The sequence below is a fragment of the Vidua macroura genome, chromosome 24 (assembly GCF_024509145.1).
Source record: "Vidua macroura isolate BioBank_ID:100142 chromosome 24, ASM2450914v1, whole genome shotgun sequence".
Taxonomy (NCBI): Eukaryota; Metazoa; Chordata; class Aves; order Passeriformes; family Viduidae; genus Vidua; species Vidua macroura.
The window spans coordinates 5,374,225-5,396,393 of NC_071594.1; the positions used below are offsets into that span (position 1 = coordinate 5,374,225).

At 53.9% G+C, this 22,169-nt stretch overlaps 1 protein-coding gene across 1 annotated transcript; it reads left to right on the forward strand.

Moving 5' to 3' along the window:
* The first annotated feature begins 1,621 nt into the window (after window positions 1-1,621).
* LOC128818640 (fibromodulin) lies at window positions 1,622-9,275 on the forward strand. Its single transcript, XM_053998174.1, has 3 exons — window positions 1,622-1,898; window positions 5,223-6,233; window positions 8,175-9,275. Exons 2-3 carry the CDS (start codon window positions 5,237-5,239, stop codon window positions 8,324-8,326), a joined length of 1,149 nt encoding a protein of 382 aa, XP_053854149.1. The 5' UTR covers window positions 1,622-1,898; window positions 5,223-5,236; the 3' UTR covers window positions 8,327-9,275.
* The last annotated feature ends 12,894 nt before the right edge of the window (window positions 9,276-22,169 follow it).

A 22,169-nucleotide genomic window follows, 5' to 3' on the forward strand; every position in this document is an offset into this window, starting at 1 on the left:
AGGGCTCCCCCCCCCCGGGAGGATGTTTTGGCTGGGAATTTTCTATGGAAAACAAGGAGAAAGGGAGCCCAGAGGGGGAGCTGGCACCTGCTGAGCTCCGCTAAATCATTCCAGGCTCCTGGGAGGATCCGGGAGCGCGGCTGGAGCCGGGCAAGAACCGCTCCGGGCTCCTCCTTCCCTCTCCTCTCCTTTCCTTGCGGGAGGAAATGCTTGGAGAGGCCGGGAAGAGCCGGCTCCAAAGAGCTCAGGGAGCCGGGATGGGGATGGGGACAGGGACAGGGGGTGGGACAGCTCTGCAGGACCCCCCAGGGGCACGGGGATGAGCCCCAAAACCTCTTCCCAGCCATGGATCACCCTCAGGACACGCTCCCTGTTCTCATCTCCCCATTCCCACCCTGCTGAGCCTCGGGGGGATGGATGAGATCCCAAATCCTGGGGATGGATGAGATCCCAAATCCTGGTGGGATGGATGAGATCCCAAATCCCGGGGAAATGGATGAGATCCCCAAATCCTGGGGGATGGATGAGGCCCCAAATCCAGGGGGAATGGATGAGATCCCAAATCCCGGGGAAATGGATGAGATCCCAAATCCTGGGGGATGGATGAGATCCCAAATCCCAGGGAATGGATGAGATCCCAAATCCAGGGGGATGGATGGGATCCCAAATCCAGGGGGATGGATGAGACCCCCAGATCTGGGGGATGGATGAAACCCCAAATACCTGGGGGATGGATGAGATCCCCCAGTGCCAGAGGGATGGGTGAGATCCCAAATCCTGGTGGGATGGATGAGATCCTAAATACCCGGGGATGGATGAGACCCCAGATCCCAGGGGAATGGATGAGATCCCAAATCCCAGGGAATGGATGAGATCCCAAATCCCAGGGAATGGATGAGATCCTCAAATCCTGGTGGGATGGATGAGATCCCCTAGTCCCAGAGGGATGGATGAGATCCCAAATGCAGGGGGATGGATGAGATCCTAAATACCCGGGGATGGATGAGACCCCAGATCCCAGGGAATGGATGAGATCCCAAATCCTGGGTGGTGGATGAGATCCAGATCCTGGGGAATGGATGAGGCCCCCGGTTCTGGGGGATGGATGACACCCCCCAATACCAGCAGGATGGATGAAACCCCAAATCCTGGTGGGATGGATGAGACCCCCCCAGTCCCATGTGGATTTTCCCAGCCTGCAGAAATGCCAGCTTGGCAACCCCGCGCTGCCAAACTCGAAGACAAATTCCCGCTGTCACAGTGGCCCCTTTGGTAGGGAATTTATTTACTTTGGATGCTGCCGCCTTATCGTTCATGGAAATGTTTATCCCAAATATTTAACGGCAGCACTGCACAAACTGAGCCTTCCTGGGGAGCACCCAGAGCAGGGCCCACGTCTCCCCTCCCGGTAGTGTAAAAATTCAGGGTAATTCCTTGTTTTTCCCCAAAATCCCACCCTCAGCACCCCCAAAACCCGATATTCCCTCATTTGGCCAGCGGCCTCCTCACGGCTCCCTGATGAGAAACGCAGGAGAGCCCTGAAAAACATCATCCCAACCCCGCTAAGTCGTTAAACAGAGGGAGCCTGGAAAGTGCCAACACTCCTGAGAGAAAAGACGGGAGAGAGAGAGAGAGGAGGGAGAGGAGGGAGAGGGAGGAAAGAAATCGCAGGTTATTTATAACGCCAGGCAGCACCAGGGGCTCTCCAGTCTCTCCTGCAAAGCTGCGGCTGGGAGGTCACTCCCCGAAATCCCTGCCGAGCCCGTGCCCTGCCAGCGCAATATTTGCTCCGGGATCTGGGGCGGGCGCCCGGCGCTGCGGCTCGGGAGCCACCCTCCCATGCTGCCGGTGCCACGGCACAGCCCGGAGCCGCCTTTGCACAGGAGGAGCGCAGCTCGGTGAGTCCAGCTCGGCGGTTTTTAGGCAGTTTTTTTATTATTATTATTTTTATTTATTTGGGTGGTATTTTTTTTTTTTTTTTTTTTTTTTGGAAGCCTGATTTCCATCCCCGCGCCTCGGCGCGGCGGGAAGCGCGGGGCAGCACCAAGGGTGGCACAGCTGGAGAGACGGAGCTGCTGGAAAAGCACTTCCCCTCCTGCCCACTTCTCCCGGTGCCCATCTCCCTTCCCACCCACTTCTCCCGGTGCCCATCTCCCTTCCCACCCACTTCTCCCGGTGCCCACCTCTCCTGCTGCCCGATTCTCCCGCTGCTTCTCTCTCCTGCCCACTTTTCCTGATGCCATCTCCCTTCCCACCCACTTCTCCCGCTGCTCCTCTCCTCCTGCCCACTTCTCTCGGTGCCCCTCTCCCCTCCTGCCCACTTCTCCTGCTGCCCCTCTCCCTTCCCACCCATTTTCCTGGTGCCCCTCTCCCCTCCTGCCCACTTTTCCTGACGTCCGCCTCCCTCCCCTCTTTTCCTGCTGCCCCTCTGCCATCCCACCCCTCTCCCCATCCCACCTCCCCTCCCGCCCCTCTGCCACCTCCATGCCCACTTATCTGGGATCTGGACACCCGCCCAGGCTGGGCAGTGCCCCCCATCCCGTCCCATCCCATTCCATCCCATCCCATCCCATCCCATGGATCCCATCCCATCCCATCCCATTCCATCCCATCCCATCCCATCCCATGGATCCCATCCCATCCCATCCCATCCCAGGGTTCCGTGCCCGGCACAGCAGCGCTGCCGTGACCCCACGGATGGCCCCAAATCCTTGGAATGAGGAGCTGACCCCGTTGCACCCCCTGGCACGGCACAGGGACACCAGGAGGGGACAGGGACCTCAGGGCCAGATCCCACCCCAAACCCAGGGGTGAACCCCCAGGGAGGGGAGGAGAACCCCACAAACAACGAGGGGACAGCGGGGGGTGCTGGGGACAGATTTTGGGGTCACCAGAGGGTTGAAGGGGGGCACTGGGAAAGGTGGGGGGGGACACCAGGGATGGGTTCTGATCCCAGGGATGGGGGATTTTCCCCAAAGATGGGGGGTTTGCCCCCTGAAATGGGGTTTTTGCCCCCCCACATATGGGGTTTTGCCTCCAAAGATGGGGTTTTGCCCCCAGAGATTGGGATTTGCCCTCAGCGATGGGGATATTCCCCCTAAGAATGGGATTTTTTTCCTCCAGGGATGGAGTTCTGCCCCCAGGTATAGGGTTATTCCTCCAGGTATAGGGTTTTGCCCCCAGGAATGAGGTTTTTGCCCCAGGGATGGGGTTCTTGCCCCTCCTGGGGATGGGGTTTTTCCTCCAGGGATGGGGTTTTGCCCCAAAGGGGCCCCCAAGAAGAGGCTGCCAAGAGGGTGGAGAAGCTGCAGGCTCTGGTATGAGAGCAGGCACAGAGCCCTGGAGCAGCAGCAGGAGGAGGAGGAGGAGAAACTCCTCTGCCCCTGCCAAGCTCCCCGTGGCACTCAGCATCCCTCAGGATCCCGTCCCGAGCACACGGAGCGGGGAGCAGGGAAAAAAGGACAAACCCGGGCCTTGCCAAGCCTGCCTCAATCCCCCTTTTTTTCCCGTGCCAGGGTGGCAGGGCAGGGCACTCTGTGCCCTCTGTGCGTGCCAGGCCGGGCGTCCCCTCCCCTGCTGCAGGTTGGGGACACGGCCAGGGGTCACCAGGTGACCTCAGGGCCACCCGTGGCATGGCAAAAAGGGGACACTGGTCCCTGCTGTCCCTGCTGTCCCCTACTGGTCCCTGCTGTCCCTGCTGTCCCCTACTGGTCCCTGCTGTCCCCTGCTGTCCCTTGCTTGTCCCTGCTGTCCTTTGCTGTCCCTACTGGTCCCTACTGGTCCCTACTGGTCCTTGCTGTCCCCTACTGGTCCCTGCTGTCCCTGCTGTCCCCTGCTGTCCCTACTGGTCCTTGCTGGTCCCTGCTGGTCCCTGCTGTCCCTTACTGGTCCCTGCTGTCCCCTGCTGTCCCTGCTGTCCCTTGCCGGTCCCTGCCGGAGCAGAGCTGGCAGTGACCCCCTCCCAGCCACGTAGGATCCTCTCCCGCTCCCAGCAGCGAAATTCCTGGAGGGATTTCAACCTGCCTGGCTGCAGGAACACCCCGTGCGCTCATTTATCCCGGGATGAGGAGGGAGGATGACTCCAGAGCCGAATCCTCCCGCTGCAGCCCCACCTGGGCATGGCAGGAGGCGGCCACAGGGATCAGGGATGGGTTTGCCTCATTCCCTGCTCTCCTCTGGATCCAGCACCGGGTGTTGTCCCCTCTCCCTGGTCACAGCGAGGGTGCTGCCCCTTCTCGTGCCTGGGGAAATGGGAGCTTGGAAGAGGTTTCAGCTCCAAAATCAGGCAGAATTTGTTTACCAGGATCCGCATCCTGCGTTTCTGTGGGGGAAGGGAGAGCTGGAAGAAACCCACAGCGATTCCTGTCACCAGCGAGCGGAGCATAAATAGCTCCTTCAAAAGACGCCTCGAGCTCCTTCAAAAGGCTCCTCGAGCTCCCAAAATCACCCTGATCTGGCAGCTTCCCCTCTCAACCAGAGAATTCAAATCCCTTCTCCAAGGGGATCCAAATTCCTTCTCCTCCCTCCCACGCAGAGCCAACCCCGGGCACCTCGTGTGACCTCGCGCAAATCCGCGTGTCCCCAGAAACTGGAACGGAATTAGCCAGAAATCAGGATCTCACAAGCAAATCTCCACTGGGGTGGAGGTTTCTCCCAAATCTCCACTGGGATGGAGATTCCTCCCAGATCTCCACTGGTTTGTTCCAAATCTCCACCAGGAATGGAGGCTCCTCCCAGATCCCCACTGGGAGGGAGTTTTTTTTCCCAAATTTCCACTGGTTTCCCCCCAAATCTCCACCGAGGACTAAGGTTCCTCCCAAATCTACTCCAGGGTGGGAGGTTCCTTCCAAATCTCCACTGGGATGGAGATTCCTCCCAGATCTCCACTGGTTCCTCCCAAATCTCCTCCAGGGATGGAGGTTCCCCTCCAAGTTTCCACTGGGAAGGAGATTCCTCCCAAATCTCCACTGGTTTCTCCCAGATCTCCACCAGTGAGGGAGGTTTTTTCCCAAATCTCCCCCGGTTCCTCCCAAATCTCCACCGGGCTGGAATTTTCTCCAGGGTGAAAAGGGGGAAGATCACGTAGCCCCACACAGGGGAAGTGTCCACAGACGGGGATTTTTGGGTAGGATTCCCTCATCTCCTGCCTCTCCAGCTCTGCCACCCCCTCCAGCTCTGCCTGCCTCCCCGGCTCATCCTCCCACGGCTTTGTCCCCTCGCAGGTCCCTCCAGCGCCATGCCTTGGGCCACCACCCTCATCCTCATCCTGGCCGGGCTCTGCGGGTCCTCCCTGGGCCAGTACAACGAGGAGGAGGACCTGGCGTGGCTCCAGTACTACCTGCGGCAGTCCCGCGTCTCTTCCTACAACTACGTGCCCTACTACGAGGAGGAGAGCCCCGCGTACGCCTACTCCTACCCCTCTGCCACCGACACCGAGCCCGAGCCCGAGCCGGAGCCGCAGCAAGCCGCGCCCTGGCGGTGTCCCCAAGAGTGTGACTGTCCCCCCAACTTCTCCTCGGCCATGTATTGCGACACCCGCAACCTGCGGTACCTGCCGTTCGTGCCGTCGCGGATGAAGTACGTTTATTTCCAGAACAATCTGATCACCTCCGTCCAGGAGGGAGCCTTCGACAACGCCACGGAGCTGGAGTGGCTGGCGCTGCACAACAACCAGATCAGCAGCGAGAAGATGGGGAGAAGGGTTTTTGGGAAGCTGCAGCGCCTGGAGAGGCTCTACATGAACAACAACAACCTGACCAGGCTGCCCAGCCCCCTGCCGCGCTCGCTGCGCGAGCTCCACCTCTCCTACAACCAGATCTCCAAGGTGCCTTCCAACGCTCTGGAGGGGCTGGAGAACCTCACGGCGCTGTACCTCAGCCACAACTTCATCTTCGAGATGGGCGCGTCCCTCAAGGGGCTCAAGTCATTGATCCTGGCCGACCTGAGCTACAACAACCTCAGGAAGGTCCCCGACGGGCTGCCCGCGTCCCTGGAGCAGCTCTACCTGGAGTACAACTACATCAACGCCATCCCCGACGATTATTTCCAGGTGTCCCCCAGGCTGCTCTACGTGAGGATGTCCCACAACAGCCTGACCAACCAAGGGCTCTCCAGCAACACCTTCAACAGCAGCAGCATCCTGGAGCTGGACCTCTCCTACAACCGGCTGCAGAAGATCCCGCGGGTCAACACCAACCTGGAGAACCTCTACCTGCAGGGGAACCAGATCAACGGTGAGCAGGGGCGTGGGAATGGGAACTGGGATGGGAAATGGGGATGGGAATGGGAAATGGGAATAGGAATGGGAAATGGGGATGGGAATTGGAAATGGGAATAGGAATGGGAAATGGGGATGGGAATTGGAAATGGGAATGGGAATTGGAAATGGGGATGGGAATGGGAAATGGGAATAGGAATGGGAAATGGGGATGGGAATTGGGATGGGAATGGGAAGGTGTCAGTGCAGCCATCAGCTGTTGCAGGGAAAACACAGAACCCCGCAGCGGGGAGCTGCCAGCAGCACAGACACGGGAACAGATTCCCAAATGTTTGCTTTCCAAAGCGGAGCTGCCGCCGTCTGCCCACAAACGCCGCGGAGCCACCGCCGGCTCCGCCCCCTCCTCCTCCTCCTCCTCCTCCTCCTCCTCCTCCTCCTCCTCCTCCTCCTCTGCGGGTCCTGCTGACCTTCACAGCACCCCCAGGATCGGGGATGCGGCCCCAGGAGCGCGGCCCCAACCCCTTTGGAGCACCCAGACCGCGGTCCTGCCCCTCCGCCCCACCGAGGCTCCCCTCTGTGGGTGCAGCCCCCAAATCCCCAAATCCCAGCGTGCCCCCCCCGCAGCATCCCGCTGCCTTTTCCAGCAGCAGCCCGGCCTGGAGCTCTGCTGCCCTCTAGGCTCAAATCCTGCACGGAAAAAAAAAAAAAAAAAACAAACCCAAAAATGTATTTTGGAGTTTGTTCCATCTCCCGCTTCCAAACGCAGCCTGGGCTGGGCTGGGCTGGAATTTCCCTGCCTGGCGCTGGCAGCAGAGGAGCGCAGAGGGGACGGCTGGGATGGGGACAGGGACATCCCCGCTCCTGGACACGCTGCCCGAGGGTCCCGCGGTGGCCAGAGGGGTCAGGGGATGGAGGCTGCAGCACAGGAAGCCTCCAAAAGAGGCTGGAAAGGAAAACCCTGATGGAAAGCAGCGTTTTCCACCCGACTCCACCCTCCGAGCGCTCCATCCCGGCTGGGCAGGGAAGATTCCAAACCCTCCTGCTCCTCCTGGCTGTGGCCAGGAGCACCAGGAACCCTTTTAGCTTGAGGGGTTGAGTCCAAATCCACAGGAAAAATCAGCGAATTTGGGCTGCTCCTACATTTTTTCCCCCTGCCTGCCTCAACACAAAGCAGCTCTCAGAGGTCGATCCCCCAGGACAGAGAATTTCTCACTAAAAATCAGCCCTTGGGGGAAGGATGGGGGGGATTCAGCTCCAGTGATGCCTTGAGAAGGCTGAGCTAGAGCAGAGGCTGGACAGGGCTAAGGAATAAAGCAGGGATTTATTAAAAGGATCTCCTCAATGGACCCACCTTGGGCAGCACAAGAGCCCAGCCAGGGCTGCACCCGAGATGAACCAAAATGGTCCCAAAATGAACCCAAAATGGTCCCAAAATGAACCCAAAATGGTCCCAAAATGAACCCAAGACGGACCCAAATGGCCAAAAAATGAACCCAAGAGGGACCCAAAATGGTCCCAAGATGGACCCAAAATGGTCCCAAGATGAACCCAAGGTGGACCCAAAATGGTCACAAAATGAACCCAAGAGGGACCCAAAATGGTCCCAAGATGGACCCAAATGGTCACAAAATGCACAACCGGTCACGGGGTCTCTGACTTTTATAAGTTCTGGTCCATTTGCATCTTGGAGTTAATTGTCCAGTTGCAGCTTTAGGTTATGAAATCACATCCTGCTTGTTTTTCCTCTCTTCAGCCCATGTTGTTTATGATCTTGGGCCTGAGATCTGGATCATTTGAAATTCGGCTCATAGAGCAGGAATTGTTCTGTCTCCCTACCCTGTGAACAGAGCTCACCATCCCATAACACGAAGCCCAGCCCCACACACTAAAGCAGCACAGAAGCTGAAAACCACAAAACCTAAACGCTGAAGGCCTCACCATCTCCTCTCCTCCCCAGAGTTCTCCATCAGCAGTTTCTGCTCCGTGGTGGATGTCATGAACTACTCCCGGCTCCAGGTGCTGCGGCTCGACGGCAACGAGATCAAGCGCAACGCGGTGCCCCCGGACGCGCCGCTGTGCCTGCGCCGGGCCACCGTCATCGAGATCTGAGCCACTCTCAGGACTTGTGTCCCCCGCTCCCAGGGACTCCCCTCGTTCCCCCTTTTTCCATCCGACTCGGCTTCGCGGCAGCGCCACCGCAGCGTGCTCCCGGTTTTCCCGAAATTCTCGCTTTTCCCACTCAGATCCCAGCTCCGAGCCCGCCGCGGCCACCCCGCAGAGCGCCGTGCCCGCTGTCACCTCCTGCCCCAGGCTGGGGTGGGGCACAGCAGGGGTGGGGCTCATCCCGCCTTGGAAAACGGCGAAATCCCAAAGCCGATCCCAAAACCGGCTCTGAACCCCCTGGACGGAGCACCCGAGGGGTTGGGAGCTGCAGGAGTGAAGGGTTAAAGACCTCCAGGCTGGAGGGGTCCCTCAGTGCGGGGTGAGGAGGAGCAAATCCATCCCTTCCCTTCCTTTTCCCCCCTTTTCCACCAGCCTGCTCCAGAATTAACGGAGAGAAACCCTAAAGGAGAGAAACCCGCCCTGGGCTCAGAGGGAAACCCCCCGAGGAACAGGCTGGGCATGGGAAGGTCCCAAATCTTCCACGCAAACCCCTGGATCAGGGCAGGATGGGGAAAATCCTGGTGCTGTCACCCCTCCCCGGAGCTGTCACCCCTGGTGGTGTCACCCCCAGCTGCCCCTCCCTGAGCTCAGGCCCCCGGGCTATCCCAATTAAAACCCTAAAACTAATCACAGAGCCACGCTGGAATTCCCTAAAAATCCCAAATTCCCCAGCTCAGCCCCTCGGGTGGCTGAGTTTGAGGACCAAGGGGCAGCTGAGCTTTGGGGGTGATCTGTCCAGGGGGTCACCCCGGCCCTCCGCGTTGTTCCTGCATGCAAAAATCATAAAAAAAAAAAAAAACCAAAAATCCCTTATTTTCACCAGCATGAACTGTAAACCCCAAACCCATCAATAAAACCCTTCCGGAACGTGCAGCCAGCGCCGTCCCAGCCTCTGCTCCTCTCCGGGATGATTTTCCAGCCATAATCCAGGCTGGAATTGCCGTCTAGCGGCTGGCCCGGGCATGGCACGGAGCTTTCCCCGGGAGCTGCCGCTCCACCGCATTTCCCGGTGAAACAGGGGAAAATATCCATGGAAAAGGCTCAGCGGGAGTGGGAGGGATGGAGGCACCACTGGGTTTTTTGGTTTTTTGGTTTTTTTTTCTGGCCCCTCAAGCTTCGGTGCTGAGGATTTTTAACAGCTGGGCTGGGGGATGGTTAAAAAATAAAGGAAAAAAAAAATGGAATTTCACACGGAGGGGAGCAGAAAGTGCCATGTCCCAGGCTGGGAGCAGCCAGGGAAGCAGAGCCTGCAGGATTCTGTGGGATGCAGGAGTTGGGGTTCCAAAAAATCCCAATCCCTGGTCGGGGGCAGCCCCAAAGCTCCAGCCAAGGCTCGTGGAGAAGCCAGGCAGGAGATCCCATCCAATCCTTTGGGACACCCCTTTCCCCATGCCAGGGTGGCACAGGGACATCCACACCCTCATCACGGCCTCATCCCGACATCCCAAACCCCATCCCAGAGATCCAAATCCTCCCTGAGGCACCGGGATGGGGTGCAGGATTTGGGATTCCAACAAAACCCCAACCCCTGGCTGGGACCAGCCCCCAGCTCCAGCCGGGAGCCCCAGGCAGGAGATCCCATCCAATCCTTTGGGACACCCCTTTCCCCATCCCAGGGTGGCACAGGGACATCCACACCCTCATCACACCCCACTATCCCAAAATATCCCAGAGATCCCAACCGCCCTGCAGGCACCAGGAGGGGATGCAGGATTGGGGAGGTTCTAGGGAGCCCCAATCCCATAATTTCAGAGAGATCCTGGAAGGACGGTCCAGATGGAACAAAAAAAGGGGTTGGGGAGGTTTTAGGGAGCCTCAATCCCATAATTTCAGAGAGATCCTGGAAGGACGGTCCAGATGGAACAAAAAAAGGGGTTGGGGAGGTTTTAGGGAGCCTCAATCCCATAATTTCAGAGAGATCCTGGAAGGACGGTCCAGATGGAACAAAAAAAGGGGTTGGGGAGGTTTTAGGGAGCCTCAATCCCATAATTTCAGAGAGATCCTGGAAGGACGGTCCAGATGGAACAAAAAAAGGGGTTGGGGAGGTTTTAGGGAGCCTCAATCCCATAATTTCAGAGAGATCCTGGAAGGACGGTCCAGATGGAACAAGCAAAGGGGTTGGGAAGATTCTAGGGAGCCTCAATCCCATAATTTCAGAGAGATCCTGGAAAGACAGTCCAGATGGAACAAAAAAAGGGATTAGGGAGGTTTTAGGGAGCCCCAATCCCATAATTTCAGAGGGATCTGAGAGACCGGTCCAGATGGAACAACCAAAGGGCTTGGGGAGGTTTTAGGGAGCCTCAATCCCATCATTTCAGAGGGATCTGGGAAAGGAACAAACAAAAAACCCCGGAGCCGCTCCAAAGCTCCTCCAGCAGCTGCTGGCTCCAGGCAGGGCCGGGGATTCCTGATTCCCACCAGCTGGGGGGAAGGGGAGGGGGCACCCCCCCCCCCCGCCCCGCTTCCCCCCTCCCCAAAATCCCGGGACAGCCCCCATTGGTCCCACAGGCGCCCAATCTCTGCCCTGTTGTGGTGGGAACAGCGGGGAACGGGGGCTGGGCTCCCCCTCCTCATCCCCTTCCTCCTCCTCCTCCTCCTCCTCCTCCTCCTGCTGCTGCCGGGAGGAGCTGCGGGGTCCGGGGGGCCCCTGGACCCCACCGGGAAGGAGGAGGAGGAGGAGGAGGAGGAGGAGGGGGGCGTGCAGGGCTTTGTCCAGACCCACAGAGCAGGAAAAAGGAGTGGGAAACCCCAAACCAACCCGAACCAACCCCCCTGGAGGCTGCAGGGGGTTTGGGGGCGCTGCTGCAGGGGGGAGCCCCCCAAAATCCCATCGGGGCTGTGGGGTTCTCCCAAGGACCCTCCTGGGGTGGGGGATGGCAAAACCCAGCGGCTCCCACTGGGTTCCCCACGGGGACCAGCAGGATTTCTCCAGAACCCCCCAGATTTTGCCCTGAAATCTCCACATTTTGCCCTGAACCCCCAAATTTTGCCATGAAACCCCCAAATTTTGCCCTGAACCCCCTCAAATTTTGCCATGAAACCCCCAAATTCCACCTCTACTCCTTTCCACATTTCCCCCCTAATTCCCCTCCTCCCCTCGCTTTTTTTTTTTCTTTTTTTTTTCTTTTTTTTTTTTTTTTCCCTCCCGCTTTGCAGCCTCCCTCCCTCAGCTCCAACACTTCCCAGACTGTTTGTAAACATTCCCTTTAGGATGTTTCCTCAGGAAGCGCAAATTCCCGGTGGGAAACAACCCCTTCAAATATTTCCCTCCGGAGAAGCGCCAAAAAAAAAAAAAAAAACCCAAAAAAAAAAAAAAAAAGCCAACAAAAAAACCCCAAAAAAGCAGCGAGGCAGCGGGTGCTGGGCTCATCCCAGAGGGATCCAGGGTGGGCAGAACCCCCCAGCAGCGGGGACAGGAGCTCAGGACAGGTCCCCGCGCCCCAAACCGCTGGTGGCACTCAGGGAAGTGTCACCAGTGTCACCCCTTTGCTCGATTCTTCTCGGATTTACCCCAAAACCTCTCCTGGCCAGAGGAGGCTCGGGGACAAAGGGACAAGGGGTGGGCGGCCGTGCCGGGGGCGGGTGGGGACGGTAATTAACGTTGATAATTAATAATTAACTGCCGGGATCCGGCCGCAGCAGCTGGGGAGAGATAAGGGAACAGCGGGGAAAGATTCCCGGGAGGGGGAATCCCACTCCTGGCAGGGGCTGAGGGGTCCCAAATGCAGCTGGGATTTGGGGTTCGGGAGGTTTGGGGTCTCTCCACCCGCTCTAGGAAGATGAGGGGCTCCCCGCTCTGAGATCCCAAAAAATTTGGGGGAACCCTGGGGAAAGCCCTGCTCCCCACACCCCACCCCAGCAGCGTTTTGGGTGCAGAAGGGGAGAAATTTGGGCAGGAAATTCCCGATCTGCTACCTCCGAATCAGGAGAGAAACGGAGCTGGGATTTTGGGATTTTGGCTCTTTCCATCCTCTCTGGGATGATGCTCACCCCTCTGAGACCCCAAACACTTTGTGGGGACCATGGGAAAAGTGCTGCTACCTCCACACATCCCACCCCAGCAGCGTTTTGGGTGTAGAAGGGGAGAAATTTGAGCAGGAAATTCCCGATCTGTTCAGCTCCACATCAGGAATGAAACTCGCCTTGGATTTTGGGATTTTGGCTCTTTCCACCCACTCTGGGATGATGCTCACCCCTCTGAGACCCCAAACACTTTGTGGGGACCATGAGGAACATCCTGCTCCCCCCCACACACACCCCCCAGGCAGCGTTTTGGGAATGGGAGGGAGAAGTTTGGGCAGGAAATTCCCGATCTGTTCAGCTCCCATTCCTGCCTCCCCTTTTGTTCCCCCGGCCATCTGTCCCGCTCGCCCCACGCTCCCTCTGCACGTGCCATAAATACCAAGCCGGGCTTTGTCTCTGCCCCAAAAGGCAGCCTGGGCCCCCCAAAACCCCCCCAAAGCTGCTGGGGGCTGGCAGGGCCCGGGGGGGCTCTGGTTTGGGGCAGCATCGCCCTTCTCCCCCCTTTCCGGGAGGTTTTGGGGTGGTTCTGACACCACAACCGTCCATGGGATCCGTGAGCACGGCCTTGGGATGGAGCTGAAAACGGGGAAAAAGGGAGAAAGGGGAATTGTCAGCCTGAATGTTGGGGCACAGCTCCATGGCTGCACCCCAAAATCTGCGCTGATGACCGGAGGGGAACTTGTGGGGCAGATCCTCTGTGGGATCCTCCCCAAAAGTGGGATACAACCCCCTAAAAATCCAACAAACACAGCAGAAATCGAGGAAAACGCCCTCCCAGAAACAGGGCATCCTGGGTTTTTTTTGGCAGGATTCCCACAGAATCCATGGCTGCACCCCAAAGATCTGTGCTGATGACCGGAGGGGAATTTGTGGGGCAGATCCTCTGTGGGATCCTCCCCAAAAGTGGGATACAACCCCTTAAAAATCCAACAAACACAGCAGAAATCGAGGAAAACGCCCTCCCAGAGCCAGGGCATCCTGGTTTTTTGGCAGGATTCCCACAGAGAGGGACGATCTCCGCGATGGGGGGTGAGTTCTGAGGGAGCCCCACAGCCACATCTCATCCCAATCCCGTTTTTAATCCCGAGCCAGGCGGGGCAGCTGCTCCCCCCCAGCCCCGGCCTTGCCCTTCCCTGTTTATCCGGCGCCACAAAGGGAACAAACTCCCCGCTCCGAGGGCATTGTCCCAGGGGAACGGAGCCTCGCCCTCCGTCTGGCGGACATTGTCCCCTCCAGCCCGCTCCCGGTGACATTTCCCGCACGTCCCCACCCTGTGGCAGTCCCACGGGGTCGTGTCCCCCCCGGCTGTGACACCCGGAGCTGCCCCATCCCTGCTGGGCCAGGCGCAGGGGTCCCCACAGGGATTTTAGGATGCCCCAAAACATCCCGGCGTGACCTCAAATCCTTCTCTCTTTTCCAGCAGGACACGAGGCTGGCAGGGATTTAGGGATTCTCCGGAGTTTTAGGGCAGAAGGGACACGGAGCACCTCAAGTGCCACCTGTGGGGTTTGGGTGTGGCCCGCGGGACCCTCTTGGGGGTCGCCAGTGTGGGGACACGGCAGAGGGGGCAGCTCCGGGTGCTTCCTGGGGGTGGGAATGTTCCCTGTGGGACACGCTGGGCTCGTGCCAGCCCCTGGTGCCAGGCTGGGCCCAGAGACGTGGCCCTGGGCAAGGAGGTGCCAGGAGGGCAGAGCCCCAAAGCCCTGAACCGACCCTGGGGCTCCCAGGCCAGGCTGGGATGTGCCCCGGGAAAAAGGGAAAATGTCCTGGGGAAAAAGGGAAAATGTCCCGGGGAAAAGGGAAAGTGCCCCGGGGAAAAAGGGAAAATGTCCCAGGGAAAAGGGAAAATGTCCCAGGGAAAAAGGGGAAATATCCCAGGGAAAAAGGGGAAATGTCCCATGGAAAAAGGGAAAATGTCCCAGGGAAAAATGGGAAATGTCCCATGGAAAAAGGAGGGAAAAAGAGAAAGTGTCCCAGGAAAAAGGGAAAGTGTCCCAGTGGCCGTGGCACTGCCTGGGCTCTGCCAGGGATGGGGGCACTGCGTCCCCCGGGGACAGAGGGCACAGCATTCCCTGGGGACAGGGGACACGATGTCCCTTAGAGATGTGGGAACAGCATCCCCTGGGGATAGAGGACACGATGTCCCTTGGGGATGGGGACACAGTGTGGGGACAGTGACCATGATGTCCCCTGGCAGAGGGGACACAGCGTCCCTTGGGGACAGGGACCACCATGTCTCTTGGGGACAGGGGCACAGCATCCCTCGGGGACAGAGGACACAATGTCCCTTGGGAATGGGGACACAGTGTGGGGACAGGGACCACGAAGTCCCTCGGGGATGGGGACACAGCGTCCCTTGGGGACAGAGCCCCGGTGTCTCTTGGGGACAGGGCCACATCACCCCTCGGGGCTGCCAGGGCCCCGCTGTCCCCCGAGGCCGCGCAGCCCCCGCAGCTGTGACAAGGACACGCCCGAGCACGGGCGGGGTGAGAGGACCCGGCAGCGCCAGGTCCGACAACAACAATTCCCATTTTAACAAAGAATAAACCCCCAGGACCCCCGGGGGGCTCTGCCCTGACCCGAGGCCGCTTTCCCCCGGCTCCCAGCCCTTCCCTTGCCGGGAAACAAAAGGTGCAAAGCTCAGTGGTGCATGAAAGGAGGAACAAACCCGCGACCCCCGCCCCGCACGCAGATGGCCGCAGTTGTCACCAGTTGCTCGCTGTCGCCAAGAAGCGCCTTTTATCCGGCCCGGGCCATCAGTGGGAGCCTTGGAGCCGGGATGGGAACGGGGACCGCGCCGTCCTTTGGGGTCCCCCATTCCCCTTTGGGAACCCCCATTCCACTTTGGGAACCCCCAGTGTACTTTGGGGTCCCCCACTCCGCTTTGGGAATCCTCACTGTCCTTTGGGGACCCTCACTCCACTTTGAGAACTGTTCTTTGGGGTCCCCCATTCCCCTTTGCAGACCCCGCTGTCCTTTGGGAACCCCCATTCCCCTTTGGGGACCCCCACTGTCCTTTTGGGTCCCCCACTCTGCTTTGGGATTCCTCACTGTCCTTTAGGGACCCCCACTCCACTTTAGGGTCCCCCACTATCCTTTGGGAACCCCCATTCTCCTTTGCAGACCCCACTACCCTTTGGGGATCCTCACTGTCCTTTGTGGGCTCCCTCTCCATTTTAGGGACCCCCACTTCACTTTAGGGTTCCTCACTGCCCTTTGGGGACCCCACTGTCCTTTCGGGGCCCCCACTGTCCTTTGGGGACCCCCATTCCCTTTTGGGGACCCTCACTGTTCTTTCGGGTCCCCACTGTCCTTTGGGAACCCCCATTCCATTTTCGGGTCCCTCACAGTCCTTTTGGGTCCACTTTAGGGTTCCTCACTGCCCTTTGCGGACCCCACTGTCCTTTGGGGATCCCCACTGTTCTTTTGGAGACCCTCACAGTCCTTTCGGGTCCCCCAGTGCCCTTTGGGGACCCCCACTCCCCTTTGGGGTGCCCCTTTCCCTCCCCATTTCATGTTAAACCACCGGGACCCCCCCCCCCCAGCGCCCCCTCCGCGGGGCCGGGGCCGCGCTGGAGCCGCCCGGACCCTCCCGGGGGGATTTTCCCCCCCCAGCCCCTGCCCCATCCGCCGCTGGAGCCGCTCCAGGCGCCGCCGGTGCCCGCGGGGGAGGCGAGCGAGTGGGCGAGCGCTGCGTGCCCGTGACCTTTTGGGCAGGAAAAAGTTTTTGTGTTTTTATTTTTTTTTTTTTTTTCCCATCAGGTGCTTCGGGTTTAGCGAGGATGGGGAAGGGCGGCGGTGCTTTCCCCTGGGGGCGGATTTTGGGGGGTTGGGGGGGGTGTGGGGAATTCTGTGAGTCCTGGAAAGGGCTGATAGAAATGAAATCCCAGCTCCCAGCCCGGGGATTGTGATCCAAACAGCACAAAAATGATGGAGAAATTAAAAATTTCTGGGGGAATTCTGTGAGTCCTGGAAAGGGCTGCTAGGGATGAAATCCCAGCTCCCAGCCCGGGGATTGTGATCCAAACAGCACAAAAATGATGGAGAAATTAAAAATTTCTGGGGGAATTCTGTGGGTTCTGGAAAGGATGAAATCCCGAGCTCTCCTAGCCTGGGGATTGTGATCTTAGAAGCATAAAAATGATGGAGAAATTAAAAATTTCTGGGGGAATTCTGTGGGTTCTGGAAAGGATGAAATCCCAGCTCCCAGCCCGGGTATTGTGATCCAAACAGCACAAAAATGATGGAGAAATTAAAAATGGCAGCTCCGGGGGAATTCTGTGGGTTCTGGAAAGGATGAAATCCTGGGTATTGTGATCTTAGAAGCATAAAAATGATGGAGAAATTAAAAATTTCGGGGGGGATTCTGTGGGTTCTGGAAAGAGCTGCTAGGGATGAAATCCTGAGCTCTCCCAGCCTGGGATTGTGATCCAAACAGCACAAAAATGATGGAGAAATTAAAAATAGCAGCTCTGGGGGAATTCTGTGGGTCCCAGGCCTGGAAAACTGCTCAGAGCTGCAGTAAATGTTTCACTGCACTCGAAGAATTACAGAATGTTCTGGCAAGAGTATCAGCTCTTAGGTTTTGTTAAACAGCAAAGGATTTAGATCTTCAAATGTTAACGTGTTTAATTTAGAGATTGGAAAAAAAAAAATTAAAATAAAGGTGAGAAACTTCGAAGGAGGACGCGAAAGTGCTGTCATCTGAAAATATTTCAAGAGTTAAAAAAAAAAAAAAACCAATAAATTGGGCTTCCATCAGGGCAAGCCAAGCAGGTTTTGAGAGAGGAAGACTTTGGAATGGAGCTGGGAGGGGAAGGCTCCAGCACCCGGCTGGCAGAGCCTTTGAAGGTGGGTGACCCCACAGGTGACCCCACAGGTGACCCCACAGGTGACCCCACAGGTGACCCCGCCCCCAGCAGCGATAATTTGGGTGTGTTTGTGGGAATTAATGAAGGGCTGAGGTCAAAAAAAAAAAAAAAAAGAGAGGAGAGGCTCTGAGGCAGCGCCCAAATCCACCCACAAATCTGGGGAGGAGCGGCTTGGTGCCCTCCAGGGGGAGAGGGGGCACCGGGCTGTGCCCCCCCCTGGGGCAGCCCTGCTCACAGGGGGCCTGGCAGGGGAATCAAACCCTCCTAAAGTCCATAAAAATTGAATTTTGGGGTCAAAATAAGCACGAGCTGATTGGGCCAAGGCCCTTATAGAGGGAATGGGCACAGGGGGCCTGGCAGGGGAATTCAATCCTTTTAAATTCCATAAAATTGGAGTTTTGGGGTCAAAATAACACAAGGTGATTAAACCAAGGCTCTTATAGAGGGAATGATCATAGGCAGGTGAATTAAACCCTCCTAAAGTCCATAAAAATGGAATTTTGGGGTCAAAACAGGGAGCCTGGCAGGGGAATCAAACCCTCCTGAAGTCCATAAAAATGGGAGTTTTGGGGTCAAAATAAGCACAAGCTGATTGAGCCAAGGCCCTTATAGAGGGAATGGGCACAGGGGGCCTGGCAGGGGAATTCAATCCTTTTAAATTCCATAAAATTGGAGTTTTGGGGTCAAAATAAGCACGAGCTGATTGAGCCAAGGTCCTTGGTGTTGGAGGGAATGGTCACAGGGAGCCTGGCAGGGGAATCAAACCCTCCTAAATTCCATAAAATGGAATTTTGGGGTCAAAATAACACAAGGTGATTAAACCAAGGCCCTTATAGAGGGAATGGGCACAGGCAGGTGAATTAAACCCTCCTAAATTCCATAAAAATGGAATTTTGGGGTCAAAACAGGGAGCCTGGCAGGGGAATCAAACCCTCCTGAAGTCCATAAAAATGGGAGTTTTGGGGTCAAAATAACACGAGCTGATTGAGCCAAGGTCCTTGGTGTTGGAGGGAATGGTCACAGGGGGCCTGGCAGGGGAATCAAACCCTCCTAAATTCCATAAAAAGGGAGTTTTGGGCCAAAACAAGCACAAACTGATTGAGGCAAGGTCCTTAAAGCTCTGCTGGCGGAGGAGGGCCCCAGCTCGGAGCGTTTCAGCCCAGAACAGGATCGGCTGTGACTCAGCCCCGTGACGGAGCCGAGCATCGTCCCCATCCCCACCCCCTGATCCCTCACCTTCCTCCCCCTGGGAAGACAAAGAGGCTTCACCACTGACCCCCCAATTCCCAAAATTCCCACCAAACATTCCCGGGATTGCAGAGGGGAGGCCCGGCAAGGGTTCCACCTCTGGCAGGAGAGGAGATTTCCAGGCTGAAACCCCAAAACCCCGAGGAGGAGAAGGGCAGGATGTGGAAACGCAGGGCACCGGGAATATTTCTCTGTCTGCTCTGGGGTGTCCTGACCCCCAGGGGAGCGCTGGCTCTGCCCCTCATTCATGGAGAAAACTTCCATAGCCTCGAGGCAAACCAGAAACCACAAAAGTGTGAAATTCGAGATGGGAGAGTAGCTCAGTGTGTCACAAGGGTGAGCGTGGCAGGCACGTTTCTTTTTCTCTCTCAGGATTTTTTTCATAGAGCAGCGCCAAAGAAAGAAAAAGAAAATTTCTATTTCTGCTCTTTGGTTTTTTGTGCAGTGGAAATGTGTTTGGGGAATTGTTTACCTGGGGTGGTTGCGTGGTTGGAGTCTGGTGAGGATTGTTTGAGCCTGGAGGCCAATCCAATCCAACCCAATCCAACCCAATCCAATCCAATCCAACCCAACCCAATCCAACCCAACCCAGTCCAACCCAACCCAGTCCAACCCAACCCAATCCAACCCAACCCAATCCAGTCCAACCCAGTCCAACCCAACCCAGTCCAACCCAACCCAGTCCAACCCAACCCAGTCCAACTCAACCCAATCCAATCCAGTCCAATCCAACCCAACCCAATCCAGTCCAACCCAACCCAGTCCAGTCTGACCCAACCCAATCCAGTCCAATCCAACCCAAACCAGTCCAATCCAACCCAATCCAACCCAATGTGGCTGCACTCTCAGAGAGGGTCACAAGTTGTGAGAAAATTAAATATCATAGTTAGAACAAGTAGGTTTGTAGTTTAGTATCTCCTTTAAATAGATTATTAATGTATTATAGTATAATTATAATAAAGAAATCACTCAGCCTCCTGAGCTGGAGTCACACATCATTTCCTCCCACCGGGCTCACCTGCGTTTAAAATAGGTGAGAAATTCAGGGTTTTGGGGTTTTTAGGATGTTATAGATGGAGGATAAGGGGTGTTGTCTTGACTTCCCTTCTTCTTCTTCCTCCTTCTTCTTGGGTTTGGGTGGTATCGTGAAACTGGGCAGAAAAATCCGCACTGAGGGTCTTTGGGGGTCGGTTATGGGGTCAGACAGGGAAAAAATCCAGGTGTCACATTGCAAAACGTGGGTGAACTTAATGGGAAGAAATGATCTCTAACATCAGTTCAGAAGGCTGAATGATTTCTCTCTTATAAATCTGTTATTATACATTATAATACATTTATACATATTATATATATACATTTATACCTATTATAATGCATTATTATAATATTAATATGTATTATAAAGTATATATAAAAATATTGATATATATTACAAAGCATGTATAAAAATATATTAATATATATTATAAAGTATATCTAAAAATATACTGATATATATTATAAAGCATATATCAAAATATATTGATATCTATTATAAAGTATATGTAAAAATATATTAATATATATTTTAAAGTATATATAAAATATATAAATATATATTATAAACTATATATAGAAATATATTGATATAAAGTATATGTAAAAATATATTAATATATATTATAAAGTAGTGTCATGGTTTAACATAAAAGTGAATTTTTTCAAGAAGCTAAATATATATTATATACAATATATATTTTATATAAATAAATATAATATTTTATATATATATAAAATATATTAATATATATTATAAAGGAAGATACTAAAACCACAAACCTACTTTCTCTAACTGCCCCACAACCTGTGACTCCGTTCTTGAGAGTTCAGGTCTGATTGGCCATGAGGCCAAAACAAACTTTGCTAGAACTTAATCACAGTCCACATTTAAAAAAACCCAAAAATAAAAATTATTTTCTCTTTCTTTCTCTCTATATACTTGTATAAAAAAATCCTGAGAGAAGGAGAAATCCACCACCACAGCATCGCTTCACTGGGCAGCTGCGTTTTTGGTTAGGCTTAAAAAAGGCTTTGTAATTTGGCAATTTTCAAGAAGTTAAATATATATAATATATAAATAAATATAATATATATATTTTATATATATATAATATATTAATATATATTATAAAGGAAGATACTAAAACCACAAACCTACTTTCTCTAACTGCCCCACAACCTGTGACTCCATTCTCGAGAGTTCAGGTCTGATTGTTTGGGCCTCACGGCCAATCTTTGCTAGAACTTAATCAATCACAGTCCACATTAAAAAAAAACAGAAATAAAAATAGTTTTCTCTTTCTTTCTCTCTATATACTTGTATAAAAATATCCTGAGAGAAGGAGAAATCCACCACCACAGCATCACTTCACTGGGCAGCTTCGTTTTTGGTTAGGCTTAAAAAAGGCTTTGTAATTTGGCAATTTTCAAGAAGTTAAATATATATAATATATAAATAAATATAATATATATATTTTTTATATATATAATATATTAATATATATTATAAAGGAAGATACTAAAACCACAAACCTACTTTAACTACCCCACAACCTGTGCCTCTGCTCTCGAGAGTTCAGGTCTGATTGGCCATGAGGCCCAAACAATCTTTACTAGAATTTAATCAATCACATTCCACATTAAAAAAAAAAAAACAACAAAAAAAACCAGAAATAAAAATTGTTTTGTCTTTCTTTCTCTCTGTATACCTGAGAGATAAAAAAATCCTGAGAGAAGGAGAAATCCACCACCACAGCATCGCTTCACTGGGCAGCTTCGTTTTCGATCAGGCTCAATAAAAGCTTTGTAATTTGGCAATTTTCAAGAAGTTAAATATATATAATATATAAATAAATATATATATTTTATATATATAAAATATATTAATATATATTCTAAAGGAAGATACTAAAACCACAAACCTACTTTCTCTAACTACCCCACAACCTGTGCCTCTGCTCTCGAGAGTTCAGGTCTGATTGGCCATGAGGCCCAAACAATCTTTGCTAGAATTTAATCAATCCCGTTAAAAAAAAACCCAAAAATAAAAATAGTTTTCTCTTTCTTTCTCTCTATATACTTGTATAAAAAAATCCTGAGAGAAGGAGAAATCCACCACCACAGCATCGCTTCACTGGGCAGCTTCGTTTCCGATCAGGCTCAATAAAAGCTTTGTAATTTGGCAATTTTCAAGAAGTTAAATATATATAATATATATGAATATAATATATAATTATATATATATAAAATATAATATATATTCTAAAGGAAGATACTAAAACCACAAACCTACTTTAACTACCCCACAACCTGTGCCTCTGCTCTCGAGAGTTCAGGTCTGATTGGCCATGAGGCCCAAACAATCTTTGCTAGAATTTAATCAATCACATTCCACATTAAAAAAAAAAACAAAAACCAAAAAAAAAAAAAAAAAAAGAAATAAAAATTGTTTTGTCTTTCTTTCTCTCTGTATACCTGAGAGATAAAAAAATCCTGAGAGAAGGAGAAATCCACCACCACAGCATCGCTTCACTGGGCAGCTTCGTTTTCGATCAGGCTCAATAAAAGCTTTGTAATTTGGCAATTTTGGGGCTGTTTTTCCCTGAAAA